Source organism: Notolepis coatsorum (assembly GCF_963971535.1).
Source record: "Notolepis coatsorum genome assembly, chromosome: 12".
NCBI lineage: Eukaryota > Metazoa > Chordata > Actinopteri > Aulopiformes > Paralepididae > Notolepis > Notolepis coatsorum.
In genome coordinates this window covers 96,298,012-96,316,837 of record NC_140176.1, presented here as the reverse complement: position 1 = coordinate 96,316,837, position 18,826 = coordinate 96,298,012, and the positions used below count along the sequence as shown (strand labels likewise).

Sequence of the window (18,826 nt, the reverse complement as noted above, 5' to 3'; positions counted from 1 at the left end):
AGAAAGAGAGCGAGAGAGAGAGAGAGCGAGAGAGAGAGAGAGAGAGAGAGAGAGAGAGCGAGAGAGAGCGAGAGAGAGAGAGAGAGAGAGAGAGACCCTCTTTCCAAGCCATGACTACTGTATCTTTAACAGCCTTGAAGAAGGGGCACGACGGAGTGCACATCTCCATGGCAACGGGAGGCTTTGTGGAGCCAATCCCTGCGCCCCCCGTGGGCACAGAGCTGATAGTTCCAGTTCCACAGCCCTTTCGCCCGCCGTCACACAGAGACACGGGGGGTCAGAGAGACCAACTACTGCCGCCAGATAAATCAGACACACTTTCCCCACTCCATCGCCTGAGGAACCATTATCACGTCTTCTCCTCATATCTGTTGCTTTTCGCCGCTTGACCTTCTGCCATCAGCCGTTTCCATTCCTCAGCTCATCGGCCATTAGTTTTATAACCAGCGACCGAGCTCCCATCACTCTCCTGTCCGCAGCCCTTACTGTGAATACTAAATGTAATTAAGACCTGCATTGCGGAATCTATCTGTCCATGTGCTGCAAGTCTGTTCTCTCGTCGCGTAAACACCAGTGGCCGGATGGTCGTGGGGTGACGGTGAAGGCCACCGCCACGCACCGCCACAGGTGTTCGCCTCCAGCAACAAGAGCCTGTTCAGGAAGAGCAGGCGTGTGCGTGTGTGCGTGTGCGTGCGTGTGTGTGTGTGTGTGTGCGAGGGGGGTCGGACGGACTGATTAGGGCAACATGACACTGAACTCACCCTGATCCAGAGCCTCCTCCTCTTCTCCCTTTGGCTCCAGTGGTGATTTGTCATCTTGGAGGAAAAGATGTATGAAAGAGGAGGGGGTTAAAACCTGGAGACAACATCTAACTAGTTAAAACCCTAATCTGGAGACAACATCTAACTAGTTAAAACCTCATCTGGAGACGACATCTAACTAGTTAAAACCTAAAACCTCATCTGGAGACAACATCTAACGAGTTAAAACCTAAAACCTCATCTGGAGACAACATCTAACGAGTTAAAACCCTAATCTGGAGACAACATCTAACTAGTTAAAACCTAAAACCTCATCTGGAGACAACATCTAACGAGTTAAAACCCTAATCTGGAGACAACATCTAACTAGTTAAAACCTCATCTGGAGACGACATCTAACTAGTTAAAACCCTAATCTGGAGACAACATCTAACTAGTTAAAACCTCATCTGGAGACAACATCTAACTAGTTAAAACCTCATCTGGAGACAACATCTAACGAGTTAAAACCTCATCTGGAGACGACATCTAACTAGTTAAAACCTAAAACCTCATCTGGAGACAACATCTAACGAGTTAAAACCTAATCTGGAGACAACATCTAACTAGTTAAAACCCTAATCTGGAGACAACATCTAACGAGTTAAAACCCTAATCTGGAGACAACATCTAACTAGTTAAACCCTAATCTGGAGACAACATCTAACTAGTTAAAACCTCATCTGGAGACGACATCTAACTAGTTAAAACCCTAATCTGGAGACAACATCTAACGAGTTAAAACCCTAATCTGGAGACAACATCTAACTAGTTAAAACCCTAATCTGGAGACAACATCTAACGAGTTAAAACCCTAATCTGGAGACAACATCTAACTAGTTAAACCCTAATCTGGAGACAACATCTAACTAGTTGTCTAAAAAAGAATTGCCACTTTTCTGGGTGCCTGTTAGGAGGTTAAAAGCCTGGCTGTACCTGTGGAGGGCGCCCCCTGGTGGCCCATCATGTGGGACATCATGTGGTCCGGACTGACGGCGATGGGAACGTTGGCCTCGGGGGGAATGTGGCGAAACAGCTTCTTGGAGCCGGTCTGCATGCAGGTCTGGAAGGGGACGGCATGCTTACTGTCCATGTAGTACATGATGTAGAAGTTACACATCTCGTCCTTGGCGGTACCTCTGCAGGGTGGAGGGGGGAAGAGAGAGAGAGAGAATAGAGATGTGACTATGTGCCAAAACGGAGACACAAAATGGCGGTATGTCAACAAAGTAATGACTGAAGGGATATTTGGAGAGATGGTGAAAAAGACTGACATGCTAATTCCTTGTAAACAAAACCACACACACACACACACAGACAGAGGCTGTCCACAGCTGCTCTTTGTAGACTGCCTCTAATTTGCCTGTTTTAATCAACAAGCTAAAGCAATTAGAGTACATTTATAAGATCAGAAGGAAGTCATTTTGTCTGTCAAAAAAGGATAGTGATACAGATGAGGTGGGGAGGAGAGGAGAAGAGAGGGTGGAAAGGAGAGAAGAGAAGAGAAGAGGAAAGGGGAGGAGAATAGAGGAAGAGGTGAGGAGAGGAGGGGGTGGAAAGGAGAGCAGGTGAGAGGAGATGGGTGGAAAGGAGAGGTGGAGAGGAGAGGAGGAAAAGTGGAGAGGAGAGATGAGGGGAGGAGAGGAGAGATGAAGAGAGGAGAAGAGAGGAGAGATGAGGAGAGGAGGACAGGGGTGGAGAGGAGAGGAAGAAGTGGGGAGGAGAGGAGAGGAGATGGGAGGGTAGGGGAGGAGAGGAGAGGGGTGGAAAGGAGAGGAGAGGATAGATGAGGAGAGGGGTGGAAAGGAGAGGAGGAAATGTGGATAAGAGAGGAGAGATGAGGAGAGGAGAGGATAGGAGAGGAGAACAAGTGGAGGAGAGATGAGGGGAGGAGGAGAGAAGAGATGAGGAGGGTGGAGAGGAGAGATGAGGAGAGGAGGGTAGAGAGGAGAGGAGGGGAAGAGGAGAGGAGAGATGAGGGGAGGAGAGGAGGGTTGGGAGGGGAGGAGAGATGAGGAGAGGATAGATGAGGGGAGGAGCGGAGGGTGGGGAGGCGGTGAAGAGGAGGGCATGCGGGGGCGAGAAGCTTCCTGGGAGATGCGTCAGTGCACACTCCCTCCCCTTCCCCTCGCCATGGCAACCGGAATGACACGGCAGACAAGCAAACTGAACACACACGTTTGCACACATATCAAATATGCACACACACACAAAGTACGTCAAAAAAAGGGCCACTCAAACAGGAAATCATGAAAAATGCAGCTTTCCCAGGAGACATCAGGGAACAGGCTGTCTCTGTGTGCTTGACAATGCTGTTGCTCCTCCTCAGAGTGCAAACAGACACACAAGTACCCACACTCCCCATAGCCCCTGACACATGGACACGCTACATCAGGCAGCCAGTGGCCAAGGGAGTGGGGAGAGAAGAGGAGAGGAGTGAAGAGGAGAGGAGTGAAGAGGAGAGAAGAGGAGAGGAGAGAAGAGGAGAGGAGTGAAGAGGAGAGGAGTGAAGAGGAGAGGAGTGAAGAGGAGAGAAGAGGAGAGAAGAGGAGTAGAGAGAAGAGGAGGAGAGGAGTGAAGAGGAGAGGAGTGAAGAGGAGAGGAGTGAAGAGGAGTAGAGAGGAGAGGAGAGGAGTAGAGAGGAGAGGAGGGGAGAGGAGTGGAGAGGAGAGGAGTGAAGAGGAGTAGAGAGGAGAGGAGTAGAGAGGAGAGGAGGGGAGAGGAGTGGAGAGGAGTGGAGAGAAGAGAAGAGGAGTAGAGAGGAGAGGAGGGGAGAGGAGTGGAGAGAAGAGGAGAGGAGTGGAGAGAAGAGAAGAGGAGTAGAGAGGAGAGGAGAGAAGAGGAGTAGAGAGGAGAGGAGGAGTGAAGAGGAGAGGAGTAGAGAGGAGAGGAGAGGAGTGGAGAGAAGAGGAGAGGAGAGAAGTGGAGAGGAGAGGAGAGGAGTGGAGAGAAGAGAAGTAGAGAGGAGAGGAGAGAAGAGGAGTAGAGAGGAGAGGAGTAGAGGAGAGGAGATGAGAGGAGTAGAGAGGAGAGGAGTGAAGAGGAGAGCAGTAGAGAGGAGAGGAGGAGAGAGGAGAGAAGATGAGTGGAGAGGAGAGACGATGAGTGGAGAGGAGATGAGAGGAGTAGAGAGGAGAGGAGAGGAGTGAAGAGGAGAGGAGTAGAGAGGAGTGAAGAGGAGTAGAGAGGAGAGAAGAGGAGGAGAGAGAAGAGAAGATGAGTGGAGAGGAGTAGAGAGGAGTAGAGAGGAGAGAAGAGGAGGAGAGAGAAGAGAAGATGAGTGGAGAGGAGTAGAGAGGAGTGGAGAGAAGAGAAGGAGAGGAGATAAGGAGGATAAGCCGGGGGACTCTGAGGGGAAGCAGCGGTGGTGTCGCGGAGCCACAGCTGCCTGTCACACAGTCCAGTGATGTATGGCTTAGACCTCAGCCTCCATGCAAAACACACAGAGAGAGAGAGAGAGAGAGAGAGAGAGAGAGAGAGAGAGAGAGAGAGAGAGAGAGACAGACAGACAGACAGACAGACAGACAGACAGACAGACAGACAGACAGACAGACAGACAGAGAGAGAGAGAGAGAGAGAGGGCAATCCGCGTGACCAAACTCAGGGCCCCGTCTACCTTTGCGAAAACAGCCCAAACGCACAGTACCGTGGCAAGTCCTCGGAACAACCAATCAGCTCAGCCGCAGTCGGAGGGGAGGGGGTACGAGGGAGATGGGGGTAGGAGGGGGGGGGGGGGGGTGTAGTAAAACAAACTTGTTAAAACACCAGAAGACATGTAGTATGGCGTGGGAATGGGCGGTGAGTGAATTATGTGTGACAGGACGTTGTTTCTTTTAACTCACCCGATGTATGTGTTGGCGGTTCTGCCCTCCCCAGTGAAGACACAGCGGGCCGCCACAGTGTCGCCGTACTTTATGTCCACCTGGTTAGCAGCATAGAAGGCCTGGTGGTGGAGGAGGTGGGGGGGACAAACACTGTCAGATGGAACCTTAATGTTGTCCTGTCAGAATGTGCTTGCTGTAGATGTCATGTGTTCCTGCTAGGGATGTCCGATATTATCGGCCGATATTGGCATTAAAATGTAATATCGGAAATTATCGGTAGGCCTATCGGTTTTCAAAAAATACAAATAATTTTTTTTTAACCTTCTATAGGTAAATTTTTTACATTTATTTAACCATTATTTATCCAGGCAAGCAAGTAAGAACAAATTATTATTTTATTTATTGTGAAAAGTATGCATAATGTTGTGTTAATTCCACAACAAGAGATATGTAATGTTAATTAATGTTTTTTTGGGGGGGAAACCCCGCATATATCGGTATCGGTTGATATCAGTATCGGAAATTAAGAGTTGGACAATATCGGTATAGGTAAAAAAGCCAATATGGAACATCCCTAGTTCCTGCTGTAGATGTCATGTGTGCCTGCGTCATCATGTGCGTTTATTCCTTTAAAAAGGAATAAAAGGGAAAAATACACTAAAGGTAACAAGGAAGTTTTCCTGTAAACAGCTCACATTTGATTATATTCACATTTTCAGCCAAAAAGACAAGAGTTTTCTATTAAGATTCAGATAATTTTATTGTCACAGCTTTGTTTAAATGTACATACAGTACATTCAGAAAAAAACGTGAGATGCTTGTTTTTCCCGGCTCCTTAACCGTAGTGGATTTGTAGACAACAATACACAACAATCTATACAAACTATAGAAGGTAAGAAACTGGATCAATAAAAAGAAGAAATTATGCTATTGTAAAAATATCAGCAGTGTGTGTGTAATAAGTGTGCGTGTGTAATAAGTGTGTGTGTGTGTGTGTAATAAGTGTGCGTGTGTAATAAGTGTGTGTGTGTAATAAGTGTGTGTGTGTGTAATAAGTGTGTGTGTGTGTGTGTAAGTGTACATGTGTAATAAGTGTGCGTGTGTGTAAGTGTGCGTGTGTAATAAGTGTGTGTGTGTGTGTAAGTGTGTGTGTGTAAGTGTGTAATAAGTGTGTGTGTAATAAGTGTGCGTGTGTAATAAGTGTGCGTGTGTAATAAGTGTGTGTGTAATAAGTATGCATGTGTAATAAGTGTGTGTATAATAAGTGTGTGTGTGTAAGTCTCTTAACTCATTGGGTGCCAAAAACGTAATATCTCGTGTTTCGCCGCCAAGCATTGAGTGCCAAAAACGTAATATCTCTTTATTTAGATCCTTTGATATTTTTCCTTTGATTTCCCGTTCTAAACACTCAGCCGGAGCTCCGTGGGCCTCCCTGGCTCATCTGCCTATGTTACAATTGCAATGACGATCGAATCCTGCCAGGATGGAACTGGAATGGTTTGGTGTGGGGACCTTTATCTTCTTTTTTTGTCTGCAAGGACTCCTCCCCTTCTGAGGACAGAGTGACAGAGCGATCACTCTGAGATTTTAACGCCTCAAACGTATTTTCCGTATACATGAGTATAGACATATACACGAGTAATCGCGATGGCGATGGGATCACTGGGGATTATTCTTTTTAGAGTACCTTCTCGCTAGGTACTGATCGGTATATTCTATGTCTATTTTACCAAACCTCAACCATGCTTTTGGTAACGATCAGAGTTTTGAGTTAAAACGACCCTCCCCCCCTTGATGATTTTGTGAAGACACATATGTACATGGTATATACCTTTGATTTGGAAGTATTTGGGGTTTCAGGCGATCAACCAGAACATTATTTGTGCATAATGCATATAACGCTTCATATCTTGCAATCTATGAAAAAGGACTGGATTATTTTGGAAAGGGGCAATGTTTAGCGTGTAGCGTGTAACAAACTACAGTGTGTAGAAATTAACTTGTTAGTCAGTGATGGACTATGAACAATGCTTGTCAAATGAGCCATACTATTGTCTCCATAGCTATAATACAGAACACACAATGGGTCTGCAAACATTGCTAAAATGGTCAATAACGCTGCCGCCATTGAGTAAAGATGGGGAAAGAGCATGGCGCTCAAAGAGTTAACACATCCCATGCCGGAAACGGCTTACGACGTGTTTCAAGTTCATGCGAATTCTGCCAATCCACGGCGTACAACGTTATTGAGATCATATTTCATTTTTTCGCCATGTTATTCATAATTCCCTCACAGAGCCTGGTCTGATGCAGTGGGAGCATGCACAACTCTGCAACGCTTCAATACTGCCACCTGGTGGATGATCTGCGAGTTGCCAAACCGGAAATGGACGAGTCGATCTCCGGTGCATCTGCCAAATGCGTCCGGCACTCGCATATTGTTGCGGGACCGTCGCTGCCATAACGCAATAATCGATACGATTTGGCCGTTTATTATGATTATACAAACCGGAAATGGATTTAGGAGATCGCCGTCAAATAAGTGGGATCTTTTTCCTCCAGTCTCATCGTCGAACGGTAAGAGGACACTGACGTAATTTTCAGCGCGTTTGTTTATTATTATCCATGCAAACTGCTCTGATCAATATATCACCCATACTACATAAAGCATTTAACGACGATCACGGAATTATAAACGACCCCCCCCCCCCCCCGTTCATAACGTTTAGGATCATGTACAGTTGAAATTTGTAATATAGCGTGGATCGGCAACAAACGGCATTTGATAATCTATATATATATATTCCTATATCTCACGTTCTAGGAATTACTGCAGAAAATGATAAAAAATATTTATATTCTAGACGGTATTTTCGTATGAATCTATGAATGAAAAAGTAAAACGTTCCTACATCCTGAACGATAGATAATCGATGTTGAATGGGCCATAGTAATGTCAATTTAGCAATACAATTTAAAAAGTTATAGCCCTGCAAAGAAGGTGAACATCTCCATAGGCTTACAGTGCTGGCAGAGAATGGTATAAGATGCTCAAATTGCGTGGCAGGGAATGTGTTAAGGTGACATGTCCTCCTAGTCCAAACCTAGAACCTCTCTGCAAAGTCAATTCTCAGTTTTCTTCTTTCGGTTTTGGCCAAGTTGTAATGAGTCGGACCTCCTTTGATTGACGGGCAGTTAAGCTCGTTAGATTTCGAGGAAGACGGCATAGATAGACCAATCAACTTGAAGCACGTAGGCGTGTGCCGCTCACTGCTGCCGTGGCGTCGGGCGGGGGAGGAGTCCAGAGCCTGCCGAGACGTAAACACCTTCCAGCCACTTCACCCTCCAGCCTCGTAACACCCACCCACCCACCGTCTCCATGGTTACACAGAGGGAGGGTGACCTCACCAGGAACCAACGGCTGCACAACTCCACAACTATTAACCTTTTCACTGCCACGCTACAGAAGGTTAACCCTTTACTATGCACACTACCGGCAGGTTAGTCGGGTCAAGTGTGTCTGACTCGTCACCACCATCAGAACCTGCACGGACTACGACGTGCGCTGGGGGCACAGACCCTCACCTGCACCTAGTGTAGACCGTTTACCTTTACTCCGAGGATATTCAGATACAAATAAATGTATTTCTGTAGCTTTTTGGCACTGTGTATGCATGTATACAAATCTAATAACACCCAAATGAACCCCCCCCCCCCGGCCCGTGGAGACGTAATGCGTTATGAAACTTCCCATTATACGGCTGTACTGGGATAATCAAAAGCGCACAGGAGTTGCCGAGGCATGTTACATGAAAAGCAGGATGAAGACAGGCGCTATTTATTATGGGCTGGGGGGGGCTGGGGAGGGCTGACACCGTGCCACGGCTAAAAATACGGATCAGAAGGGGCTAAGCAGCGCGCGCCGTGCATCCTGTTTGGCAAACGGCACCGCTCTAAATAACCCAAGGCCTCAAAACAAACATACAGCCTCCTCCTGCATATTTCAGCCACGGCCGGGTTCACCCGTGGAGAGCCTCCCTGCGCGGGCACACAGGTTCACCCGTGGAGAGCCTCCCTGCGCGGGCACACCGTGTGAATCACAAGCACTGGAACCATGGTTGCCACAGACATTGCAAAATGAAATTCAATGACTTACAAGTACTTTTCGAAGCACAATTTTTCATTTTAAAAAGGGTACTTTTAAAAGGGAAAAAAATGTATCCTATATTTATGGCTTAAAGTTAAAACCAATTTCCCACAATTAGTTACACTTTAAATTAAAAAGAAAATCGATCTTGATTCAGAACTATTTTATCACAGATGAACAACACTTTCAATGCGAATGGTTGATTTGAATTTCAAAGACTTTTTAAGCACCTTGTTAAAAATAGGCTGTTTTCAAGGAATTACAGGCCTCGTTTTTCTTGTAAAAAATCAAGCACTTTGAGCACTTCAAGGACCTTGTGCGAACCCTGGTGGAATAATAGGGTTTGTTAGATGAGGTCATTCAAGGGGACGTTTAGCTAGAGTGCTATAAGATAAGATAAGATAAGATATTCCTTTATTGATCCCCTTGGGGAAATTCAAGCATCATAGCAGCATGGGGGAGGGGAGCTACAGGTAGTAAAAAAGCAGTGTAAACAATATAACAAATCAATATAATTAACTAACTAACTAACTAACTGACTGAAATATACAGTATTCACAGTATCACATAAGGTGCAGTATGCATAAGGTAGTGTTGTTGTCCTCTTTAGGTTCCTAGTAGTTGTAGTTGGATGTCTGGCAGCAGTGGCTCTCACTGGTGCTCTCTGCGGTGACGGGCCGGTCGGTACCAGAACTCTGGACCCATGGCGGTACCAGAACTCTGGACCCATGGCGGCACCAGAACAGTACAAGAAGTTCCAGAACGGTTAACCCTTTCACTGCGACAATACACAGAATGTTAACCCTTTCACTGCCACACTACAGAAGGTTAACCCTTTACTATCACACTACCAGTGTGATAGTAAAGGGTTAACCTTCTGTCGTGTGGCAGTGAAAGGGTTAATCACTTCTCCACAGCTCTTGAAAAGCTGCACTTGGAAATCTCCCCCAGATCCTGCACTCGCACTGTATGCAAATGCAGCGTTTCGCTCGATTACTTTATAATCCACACACACTGTCTATTGGAGGGGAGCTTGCCCTAAACAGCAACGGGTGCACGATCCAACACAAATAAAGCAACTTGTTCCCGTTATATTAGCATAATTTAAATGTCTATGTCTAGAAATGTAGAGAAAGACATTTGGCACATTTTGGTTTCACGTTTCAAGTTCAAGCTTTCTACCATTATGTACAGGACCGACACCGGTGTACACAGAATATTAAAAAAAAAAACAAAAAAAAAAAAACACATTACCAACCTAATGTGCAACATAATGTAGCAGCAGATTCCATAAAATCGAAAGTAATTGTCCAAAAGTGCTTAGTGTGGAGTGTGATTTTATTTTTTATTAGTGCTTGGCAAATAACAGTCCGGACCAATTTTAGAGCCGAGGGGAGAGTGGCTTGGTTCTTCATTTGGAAAGTGCTTGGTGCATCACCGGCTACTGCAGCAGGATTCCTACATGTGTGCTTGCCAATTGACCATGACCTTTTCCTGACTACCACCTTTAAAACTATTTCCATGACCAATGTCAGTGTCCAGCTCCACTAAATGTCCATGGTCTGATTTTGGCAACAACTTTCCCTTGGGCCTTGTGTAATCAGACCATGTGTGGTGTTCTCCTTTAACCCTTGTGTGGTGTTCTCCTTTAACCCTTGTGTGGTGTTCTCCTTTAACCCTTGTGTGGTGTTCTCCTTTAACCCTTGTGTGGTGTTCTCCTTTAACTCTGGTGTGGTGTTCTCCTTTAACCCTTGTGTGGTGTTCTCCTTTAACTCTGGTGTGGTGTTCTCCTTTAACCCTGGTGTGGTGTTCTCCTTTAACCCTGGTGTGGTGTTCTCCTTTAACCCTTGTGTGGTGTTCTCCTTTAACTCTTGTGTGGTGTTCTCCTTTAACTCTTGTGTGGTGTTCTCCTTTAACCCTGGTGTGGTGTTCTCCTTTAACCCTGGTGTGGTGTTCTCCTTTAACTCTTGTGTGGTGTTCTCCTTTAACCCTGGTGTGGTGTTCTCCTTTAACTCTTGTGTGGTGTTCTCCTTTAACTCTGGTGTGGTGTTCTCCTTTAACCCTTGTGTGGTGTTCTCCTTTAACCCTGGTGTGGTGTTCTCCTTTAACCCTGGTGTGGTGTTCTCCTTTAACCCTTGTGTGGTGTTCTCCTTTAACCCTTGTGTGGTGTTCTCCTTTAACTCTTGTGTGGTGTTCTCCTTTAACCCTGGTGTGGTGTTCTCCTTTAACCCTTGTGTGGTGTTCTCCTTTAACTCTGGTGTGGTGTTCTCCTTTAACCCTGGTGTGGTGTTCTCCTTTAACTCTTGTGTGGTGTTCTCCTTTAACTCTTGTGTGGTGTTCTCCTTTAACTCTTGTGTGGTGTTCTCCTTTAACTCTTGTGTGGTGTTCTCCTTTAACTCTTGTGTGGTGTTCTCCTTTAACTCTTGTGTGGTGTTCTCCTTTAACTCTTGTGTGGTGTTCTCCTTTAACTCTTGTGTGGTGTTCTACTTTAACCCTTGTGTGGTGTTCTCCTTTAACCCTGGTGTGGTGTTCTCCTTTAACCCTTGTGTGGTGTTCTCCTTTAACTCTGGTGTGGTGTTCTCCTTTAACCCTTGTGTGGTGTTCTCCTTTAACTCTTGTGTGGTGTTCTCCTTTAACTCTGGTGTGGTGTTCTCCTAGAGCCATATGAAATCCGTTTTATTATTTTCCAAATTCCATTTAATTTTTTCCCAAATTCCGTTTTTTCCGTTTTAATATTTCAGAATTCTGTATTTAGCTTTTTATGCTCATTTTACCATCAGCAATAGTGTCTAATAAGTGGGAATGAATAAATGTCCACAATTGAATATGATATAACAGTCCATTTAATGTTTTTAAGTGCTGCAACTCAGAAATACAGTTAAATTTTACACAATACTTTTCAAATAATATTGTAATAGTGTGAAATAAAAATACACATTTCAAGTGTAAACAATAGATACAGCTAGCTACTACTGACATTATCACAATGACAATGTCAGTAGCCTAGCTATATCTATTATATTGTGATGAAATATGGTAATGCATAATTTAGGCACCTTAATTTAGTTTATTTCGTTTATAAAGGACAGTGTATAATGACGATCGTTTGCATTAAACAAATGGATGAGTGCACCAGATTTAGCAAGAAGCTATCATTTCCATCTTTAGTCCTATGTACTGTAACGTTTCATAGCTATTTAAATTTATTTAGATTATAAAGGGCAGTGTATAATGACAATCGTTTGCATTAAACAAATGGATGCGTGCAACAGATTTAGCAAGAAGCTATCATTTCCATCTAAAGTCCTATGTACTGTAACGTTTCATAGCTATTTAAGTTTATTTAGATTATAAAGGGCAGTGTATAATGACAATCGTTTGCATTAAACAAATGGATGGGTGCACTAGATTTAGCAAGAAGCTATCATGTCCTAACGTTATAGCTATTTAATCACAATAGTGTCGCAAGTGTTTTTGTGGCTCCAGTCCACGGAACGTTGACAGAATTTGCAAAACACCTTATCGCCGGAGGCATAAAAGTCATTAGGATACTGCTCTGCTCTGAATTGAGGGCTTATTGGGGAATTTCTTAGCTTCTTGACGATGTTAACACCGAAGCAGCGAGACGCTTGGAGACTGCTGTGTTGTGTGTAACCCGCTCTAGAGTCCGCCTCCCCGGTCGCGTGTGCACCAAGCGTTCCACCCAAAAACAGAATTTCAGTCCAGATTAGGCCAAATTCTGCAATATTCCACGTTTTGCAGTTGATTCCATTTTTATTGGTTAATTCCGCGATTCCATCCGCGATTCCGTGAACGCGGATTTCATATGGCTCTATGTTCTCCTTTAACCATTGTGTGGTGTTCTCCTTTAACTCTTGTGTGGTGTTCTCCTTTAACTCTTGTGTGGTGTTCTCCTTTAACTCTTGTGTGGTGTTCTCCTTTAACTCTTGTGTGGTGTTCTCCTTTAACTCTTGTGTGGTGTTCTCCTTTAACCCTGGTGTGGTGTTCTCCTTTAACCCTTGTGTAACTGAGGGGTTACAAAACCCTGACTGTATTAAAGATTGTGATATATTAAACCACTGCTAGTTATGTACTTTAATTACTGGCCAAACAGTACATCAAATATTGATGGTGAACACTCACAAGAACACGGCATCGACACAGAAATACTATTGGAGGGTAATTTATTATTATTAGGCAACGTTAGGTTACAGAATGAGAATTAGGGTTGCGCTTGTATGGTGAAGAATATACGTAAAGTCAGTCAAGAGCATAAGTCACTAAGAATAGCAGGAATCCTACGATGGGTCTAAGCTGACGCCACCTGTTGTATAGTAGCAATTATATAGGGCAACGCTGGTACCAACTGGAGACAATGGGTTCCCTCCGGGGTGTAAGGCCGGGAGGGTAGAGGAATGTTCGGGTACTCCGTCTGAATCAACGAGGAATAAAGAGACTCCAGGTACAGGAGTCGGTGCTTGTACTCCCTTGATCAGCAGACAAAAGCAATAGTTGTAATCCAAGATGCTCGACAGCATTGACGACAGCTAGCCAGCCCCGTCCACGAGGCAGGCCCGAGTGGTAATCCTCACGAGGTTAAATCCCAAACGATAGTGGAAATCAACGGTGCTCTTCTCCGGTAGTCACGTCCCAAAGCAATATAATCCAACCAGGAATGGTTCTGCAATCGCCGACGCCGATTCTCCTGTGCACTATACTTCACATTAAACTAGGTCGAACTTGACGTTACTTCACTAAACTCTGACACTTTTACTATTCTATTCGCACATGTTCTAAATGCTCTATTTAGACGCAAGGTTGCTCACTTCACTTGCACGTTGACTCGTGGTGAAGGTGGGTAAGGTACTGAATGAACGAAGCGCTGCTGCTTTAGATGAACTGAATGAACGAAGCACTTGAACTACTGCTGTTTACACCTGCGCCGTATTTATACTTAAGTGAATATCTAGTCCCAACCTCAGTCCTTGTCTCGTATTACTACGCTGACTCTGGGCATGTTCTGACATGCCTGCAGTTGTCTTTGAACTTGCCGTTGGGGGCTTGCGCTTTGGCGCCTGGGGGCGCTGTCCAATAGGAGAGCGAATATTACTCTGGTCTGTACGCAGGTAAAGGGATATTCCGTGTATATATATAAATAATATACAAAGTACATCAAACGATACATATATATATTCAGTTTAATCTGGCCCTTCACAACAGCCGCCTCCTAATTAGTCCGCACCTAATTAGTTAAGGGAGACAGATTAATAGTCTAGTCAACTGCTCAATGTCTGTTGTGAGGAGTAGGTCAATCTACAAAGTCAGTGGGTCATGGTCGTCATCAGGGGAGTCAGGGAGCCTCGGCAACTCTATCAGCCTCGCCACGGGTCGGGTGTAGGTCCGCCCCTGGACAATAACTTCTGCCGCTCTGACCTTTCCGTCGGCACCAGTGATCACTTTGCTTACGCGGCCGGCCGGCCACGCAGCTCGGGGTAGTGACTGGTCTATGATCATAACGACTGTGTCCACTTTTAAGTTGTCCCTGTCCTTGACCCGCTTCTGACGGGCTGGAAGGGATGGTAGGGAGCTTAGGAGGAAGCGGGCCTGAGACTGGTTGATCTGTGCTTGGCTGTGTCTCCACATCCTCCGTCTGTTCCTCTTGTTCGGTCTGTACCCCGTCTGAGGAGGGGCCGGTTCCGGCCGCCCCATCAAGAAGTCGTTTGGGGTGCTGGGTTCGAGGTCAGCTACGTCACTTGGAGCGCAGCTGAGGGAGGTGGAGTTCGGAACTCCCTCTTCTTGGGCCCACGGTTCTCTCACAGGCCTCTCGTCTAATGTCAATAGCCTCTCAACGGGCTGTACGAGAGAGTGGCCGGTGTCGCTCACCTTTGTGTGCAGGCAGCGTGTAGACGTGGGTTGACTGTCAAGTCCGTAGAGGGGGCCCTGGAGCGTCCACCCCAGTCGGGTCTGAACCACGACTGGGCATCCTTTGGGTCCGATGTGGGCCGCCTCAATTGGGAGAATGAGGTCCGCGTGGTCGGAGCCTATGAGCAGGGTCGGTGTGGCGCCGTCGATGAGCGGTATAGGTAGTTGACGTAGGTGCACGTACTTCGCCATCAGCTGTGAGATGGGGTAGTTGTAGCTTGACAGGCCTATGTCGTGGCTGGTGAAGGCGTTAGTGATGCTATACTGCTTCTCGGGCTGCTCGACCGCTGCTATCGTGAAGGAGACATTTTCACCCTTTATGGTCTTCCGGTCTCTTCTAATGGTACGGATTGTCATTGTTTCTTTGGCACCCCGCAGGCCCAACTGGGCTGCGGCGGAAGCGAGGAGGAGAGTCTTTTCAGACCCATCGTCTAGGACGGCGTAAGTGTCCAGGACCTTGTCCTCGTAACTCAGGAGCACTCTGACCACTTTGATGAGCACTCGGGGGCTCCCACTATGCTGGTCTATGTGGAGCACTCCTGTTGGTGGGTTGCCTTGTCGGGCTAGTCCTTTCTTGTGGGCCTCGCGCAGTGTATCGCAGCGAGCGTGGTCCTGTGTGTTCGTCCTACTCCACTGATCCATTTCGGCGGGGGTCAGTTTCTGGTAGGCTTCACACCGTGACATGGAGTGTCCGCTGCGGCAGTAAGTACACCAGGGGGGGGCCTATGGATCTTCTGTAGTGGTGCCGACTCGCGGTAGTCCGAGTAGCACCGTGACTCCCAGTGTCTGCTGTAGCAGTCAGGACACCAGGGGGGGGGGTCCAGGACTGGTTTGTGGTGACACCGCCTCGGCCTGATACATCACCGTGACGGGCCCACTTTGGTTTCCTGGCGGACGCTTGTTGCTGTCGTGCAGGACCTCCAGGTGGGCGCCGTCGCACTTGCTGCATCTTTTCTTTAGGCGGCACTCAGCTGCCATATGGCTGCGCGCGCAGCGGAAGCAGCGGCGGTTCTCTTTGATCCACTGACTCACCTCGTCAGCCTCTTGAAGGTGTCACATTGAGACAGCCAATGTTCATTTTCACAGTACTGACAGACAGCCTTCCACTTCTCCTTGACGTGGGTGTTGTGGCTCGTCTGCCGTGGCTCAACCTCAGCTTGGTGCATAACTGTCACGGACCGGCGGTTGTCATTGAACCTCCGCGGTCCATCTCTAGGGCTAGAGTCACTCCACACGAATGTGTCCAGTCGTAGACTGCTGACCTCCTTGGCGAGGAAATCAGCTAGGTCTAGGAGGGATGCTTCTGGGCCGTTGGGGTTGCGGTGGTCTCTCTGCCGCCGAAAACGCTCTTGACGGGCTGGAGGGAGCTTCTCCAGTATCCGCTCCACGTTAGAATTTGCATACAGTTCATGTCTCCCCTTCTCCTTTTGGGACCCCAGCATCCCCACGAGGGATTGTACCTTGATAGAGAGGTCATCCAGTGCTCTATTGTCTTTGGCTGGGGGGAGGCGGTCGATATCCCGTATTTCTTGGATCACGTAATCCCATATGCGTCCATAACGCTGGTCGAGGGCCACTAGAGCCGCGGAGTATGGGGTGCTTGAGTTGGAATATGCCAGCGCTATGTTATGCGCTCTGGGCACCTTGAGATGCTTGAGGAGGATGGCATATTTGTACGACTCGTCGGGGACGTCGGACATCATAGTCTCCAAACACATGCGTAATTCCGTGTACTGTGCTCTGTCCTCGCGCGTAAAGTCGGGGAACGTCGGTGTGCCAAGGTACGATGCCATGGATGGCTGGCACATTGGTGAGCGTAGGGGAAGAGGCCTCCTGGGCGAGTCTCCCCATACGTGTGATCGTGGGTTAGTACTTGGTGGGTACCAGAGGCCGGGTCCCCAGGTGCTGTTCCTCGGTGCTGACTGTACGTCAAACTCACCCGTGAGTTGGGTCGGGGGTTTGTAGTGCAGTGACTCGGGGCTGAAGTCGGGGCTGTACTGGGCCTCTTGGTCCAGAGTACGTTGCTGCTGGTGGGCTTGACATTCCTCCTCTTCCTCTTCTAGGTCCTGGAGTCTTCTAGTCAGTCTCTCGGCGACGTAGGCCGGTTGTTCCCGTTGGCTGGGTCTCGTATGGACCGGTCGGGGAGGGGGGTCGGAGACGTGGACAGGTTCCTCCTGTTGGCCGGGTCCCGGGTCGCTTTGTCGGGTAGGGGAAGGTGCCCTAGACCCTTGTCGTGATGATCTCCGGGAGCTCCGTGGGGAGAGAGGGGGTGTCGCCCTGGCAATCAATTGTTCTATCATCTGCGCCTGCAGCCGGTCGCGCTCTGCTTAGCGCTGGGCATTGGTGGCGTCGCGCTGTGCATTGGCGCGGTCTCGTTCGATGTTCTCTTCCGTCTGAAGGCGCCTCTCCTCCAGTCGTATGCGGTCGTCCTCACTCCTTTGTTGCGCCTGGAAGCGCTCTCGTTCGGTTGCAGAGTGTTCGCGCTCACTAAGGGCTTGCGCTTGGAGTTGCGCGTGAAGGCGCTCTCGTTCCGCTGCAGAGTGTTCGCACTCGCTTAATTGTTGCGCCTGGAGGCACTCTCGTTGTTCGCGCTCGCTCATCTGTTGAGCCTGGAGGCGCTCTCGTTCCATGGCAGAGTGTTCGCGCTCACTAAGGGCTTGCGCTTGGAGTTGCGCGTGGAGGCGCTCTCTTTCCGTGGCGGAGTGTTCGCGCTCACTAAGCGTCTTTGCTTCAGGGTATCTGCAGGTTTAGCCCAGTCAGATTTAAGGCTTTTTAAGACTTTTTAATGCCACTCAAAATTAAATTGAATACCAATTTCACAATAACAAAATGGCAAAAATCATGCAACGACACCAATTAGTTTAAGTTTAGGGACACGTTGGTCCAAAGATGTTTATTAAAAAATAACTTGGAAACTTAAAAATCTTGAACTTAAAGGAGTAACTGGATTGGATGAATTTCAACAAAGGGGTGACCAAACATAAATAGCAAATATAGCTATACAAAATATACCAGGGGCCAAGCAGCAAGTGCAACAGCCACATTTCCGTCAGAACACATACTACCATAGGACTGATACCTGTAAGAACACATGATTATCACCATAGGACTGATACCTGTCAGAACACATAACTATTACCACCCTCCCCAGGGTATCAAAAAAGTCAACCAACAAACTAGATTCTTGTGCCGGATCTCCTCTCTGGTAAACAAGAATACCCTGAAGACTCTAACAGGAGCACTCATTCAAGGGTACTACGACTATGCTTGCACCTCATGGTACCAAAGCACCTCAAAGGCCCTAAAAACAAGATTACAAACATCACAAAACAAACTGGTCAGACTACTGCTTAACCTCACTCCTAAAACCCACTTTACCCCTGCCCACATTCAAAACCGCTCTTAAAGAGCACCTACGGGAGGCTGCAATTAGAAACTGGGCACCGTAAATGTCCAACACCCCCCCCCCCCCCCCCCCCCCCCTAATGTACAGTCTCCTCCCCATCATATGTATATATTTTCTGTTAGGATCTCTGGGTAACAGTACTGTATATTTGCATATGTCACAAATGTAACAGTACAGTTACTATGAATTGAAAATGGGGGACCCTGATGTAAACAAGACGAAAGTCTCTCTGGTCTGCATCCCCTTAACAATTGTGTGTATTGATCTGTTATCTGTTAATAAAGTTTTTCATTTATTCATCCAGTCGTTTTGTTTTTGTGGTTTGGTTGAATGAATGAAAACTTTGTTTAACAGATTGCAGAATGGGTACAATACAGTACGGCTCAATACACACAATTGTTAAGATGATGCAGACCAGAGAAAGACTTTAGTCTTGTTTACATCAGGGTCCCCCATTTTCAATTCATAGTGACATTTATGACACTCAACATACATGACATTTATGGCATAGGGACATACAGGTATATAGTACTGTTACATTTGTGACATATAAGATATGCAAATATACAGTACTGTTACCCATAGATCCTAACATACATATGATGGGAGGATACTGTACATTAGGAGGGGGTGGGTGGGAGGAAAAAATACATAGTGGGTGACTCTCATCGAACATAAACACAAACGTGTCCTTGTTTACATCCGTGAATAGATTATTTTCAAGTTA

General features: G+C 46.9%; 1 protein-coding gene across 3 annotated transcripts in view; it reads right to left on the bottom strand.

Annotated features, from left to right (window-relative positions):
• The window catches only part of pam (peptidylglycine alpha-amidating monooxygenase), a 285,043-nt gene that overhangs the window by 94,340 nt on the left and 171,877 nt on the right, over positions 1 to 18,826 (bottom strand). For all 3 annotated transcript variants that reach the window (XM_084326103.1, XM_084326105.1, XM_084326104.1), the window contains exons 13-15: positions 4,643 to 4,743; positions 1,737 to 1,939; positions 762 to 815 (exon numbers count right to left, since the gene is read on the bottom strand). In XM_084326103.1, coding sequence (XP_084182229.1) covers positions 762 to 815; positions 1,737 to 1,939; positions 4,643 to 4,743 — 358 coding nt within the window. The remainder of the gene's footprint in view (positions 1 to 761; positions 816 to 1,736; positions 1,940 to 4,642; positions 4,744 to 18,826) is intronic.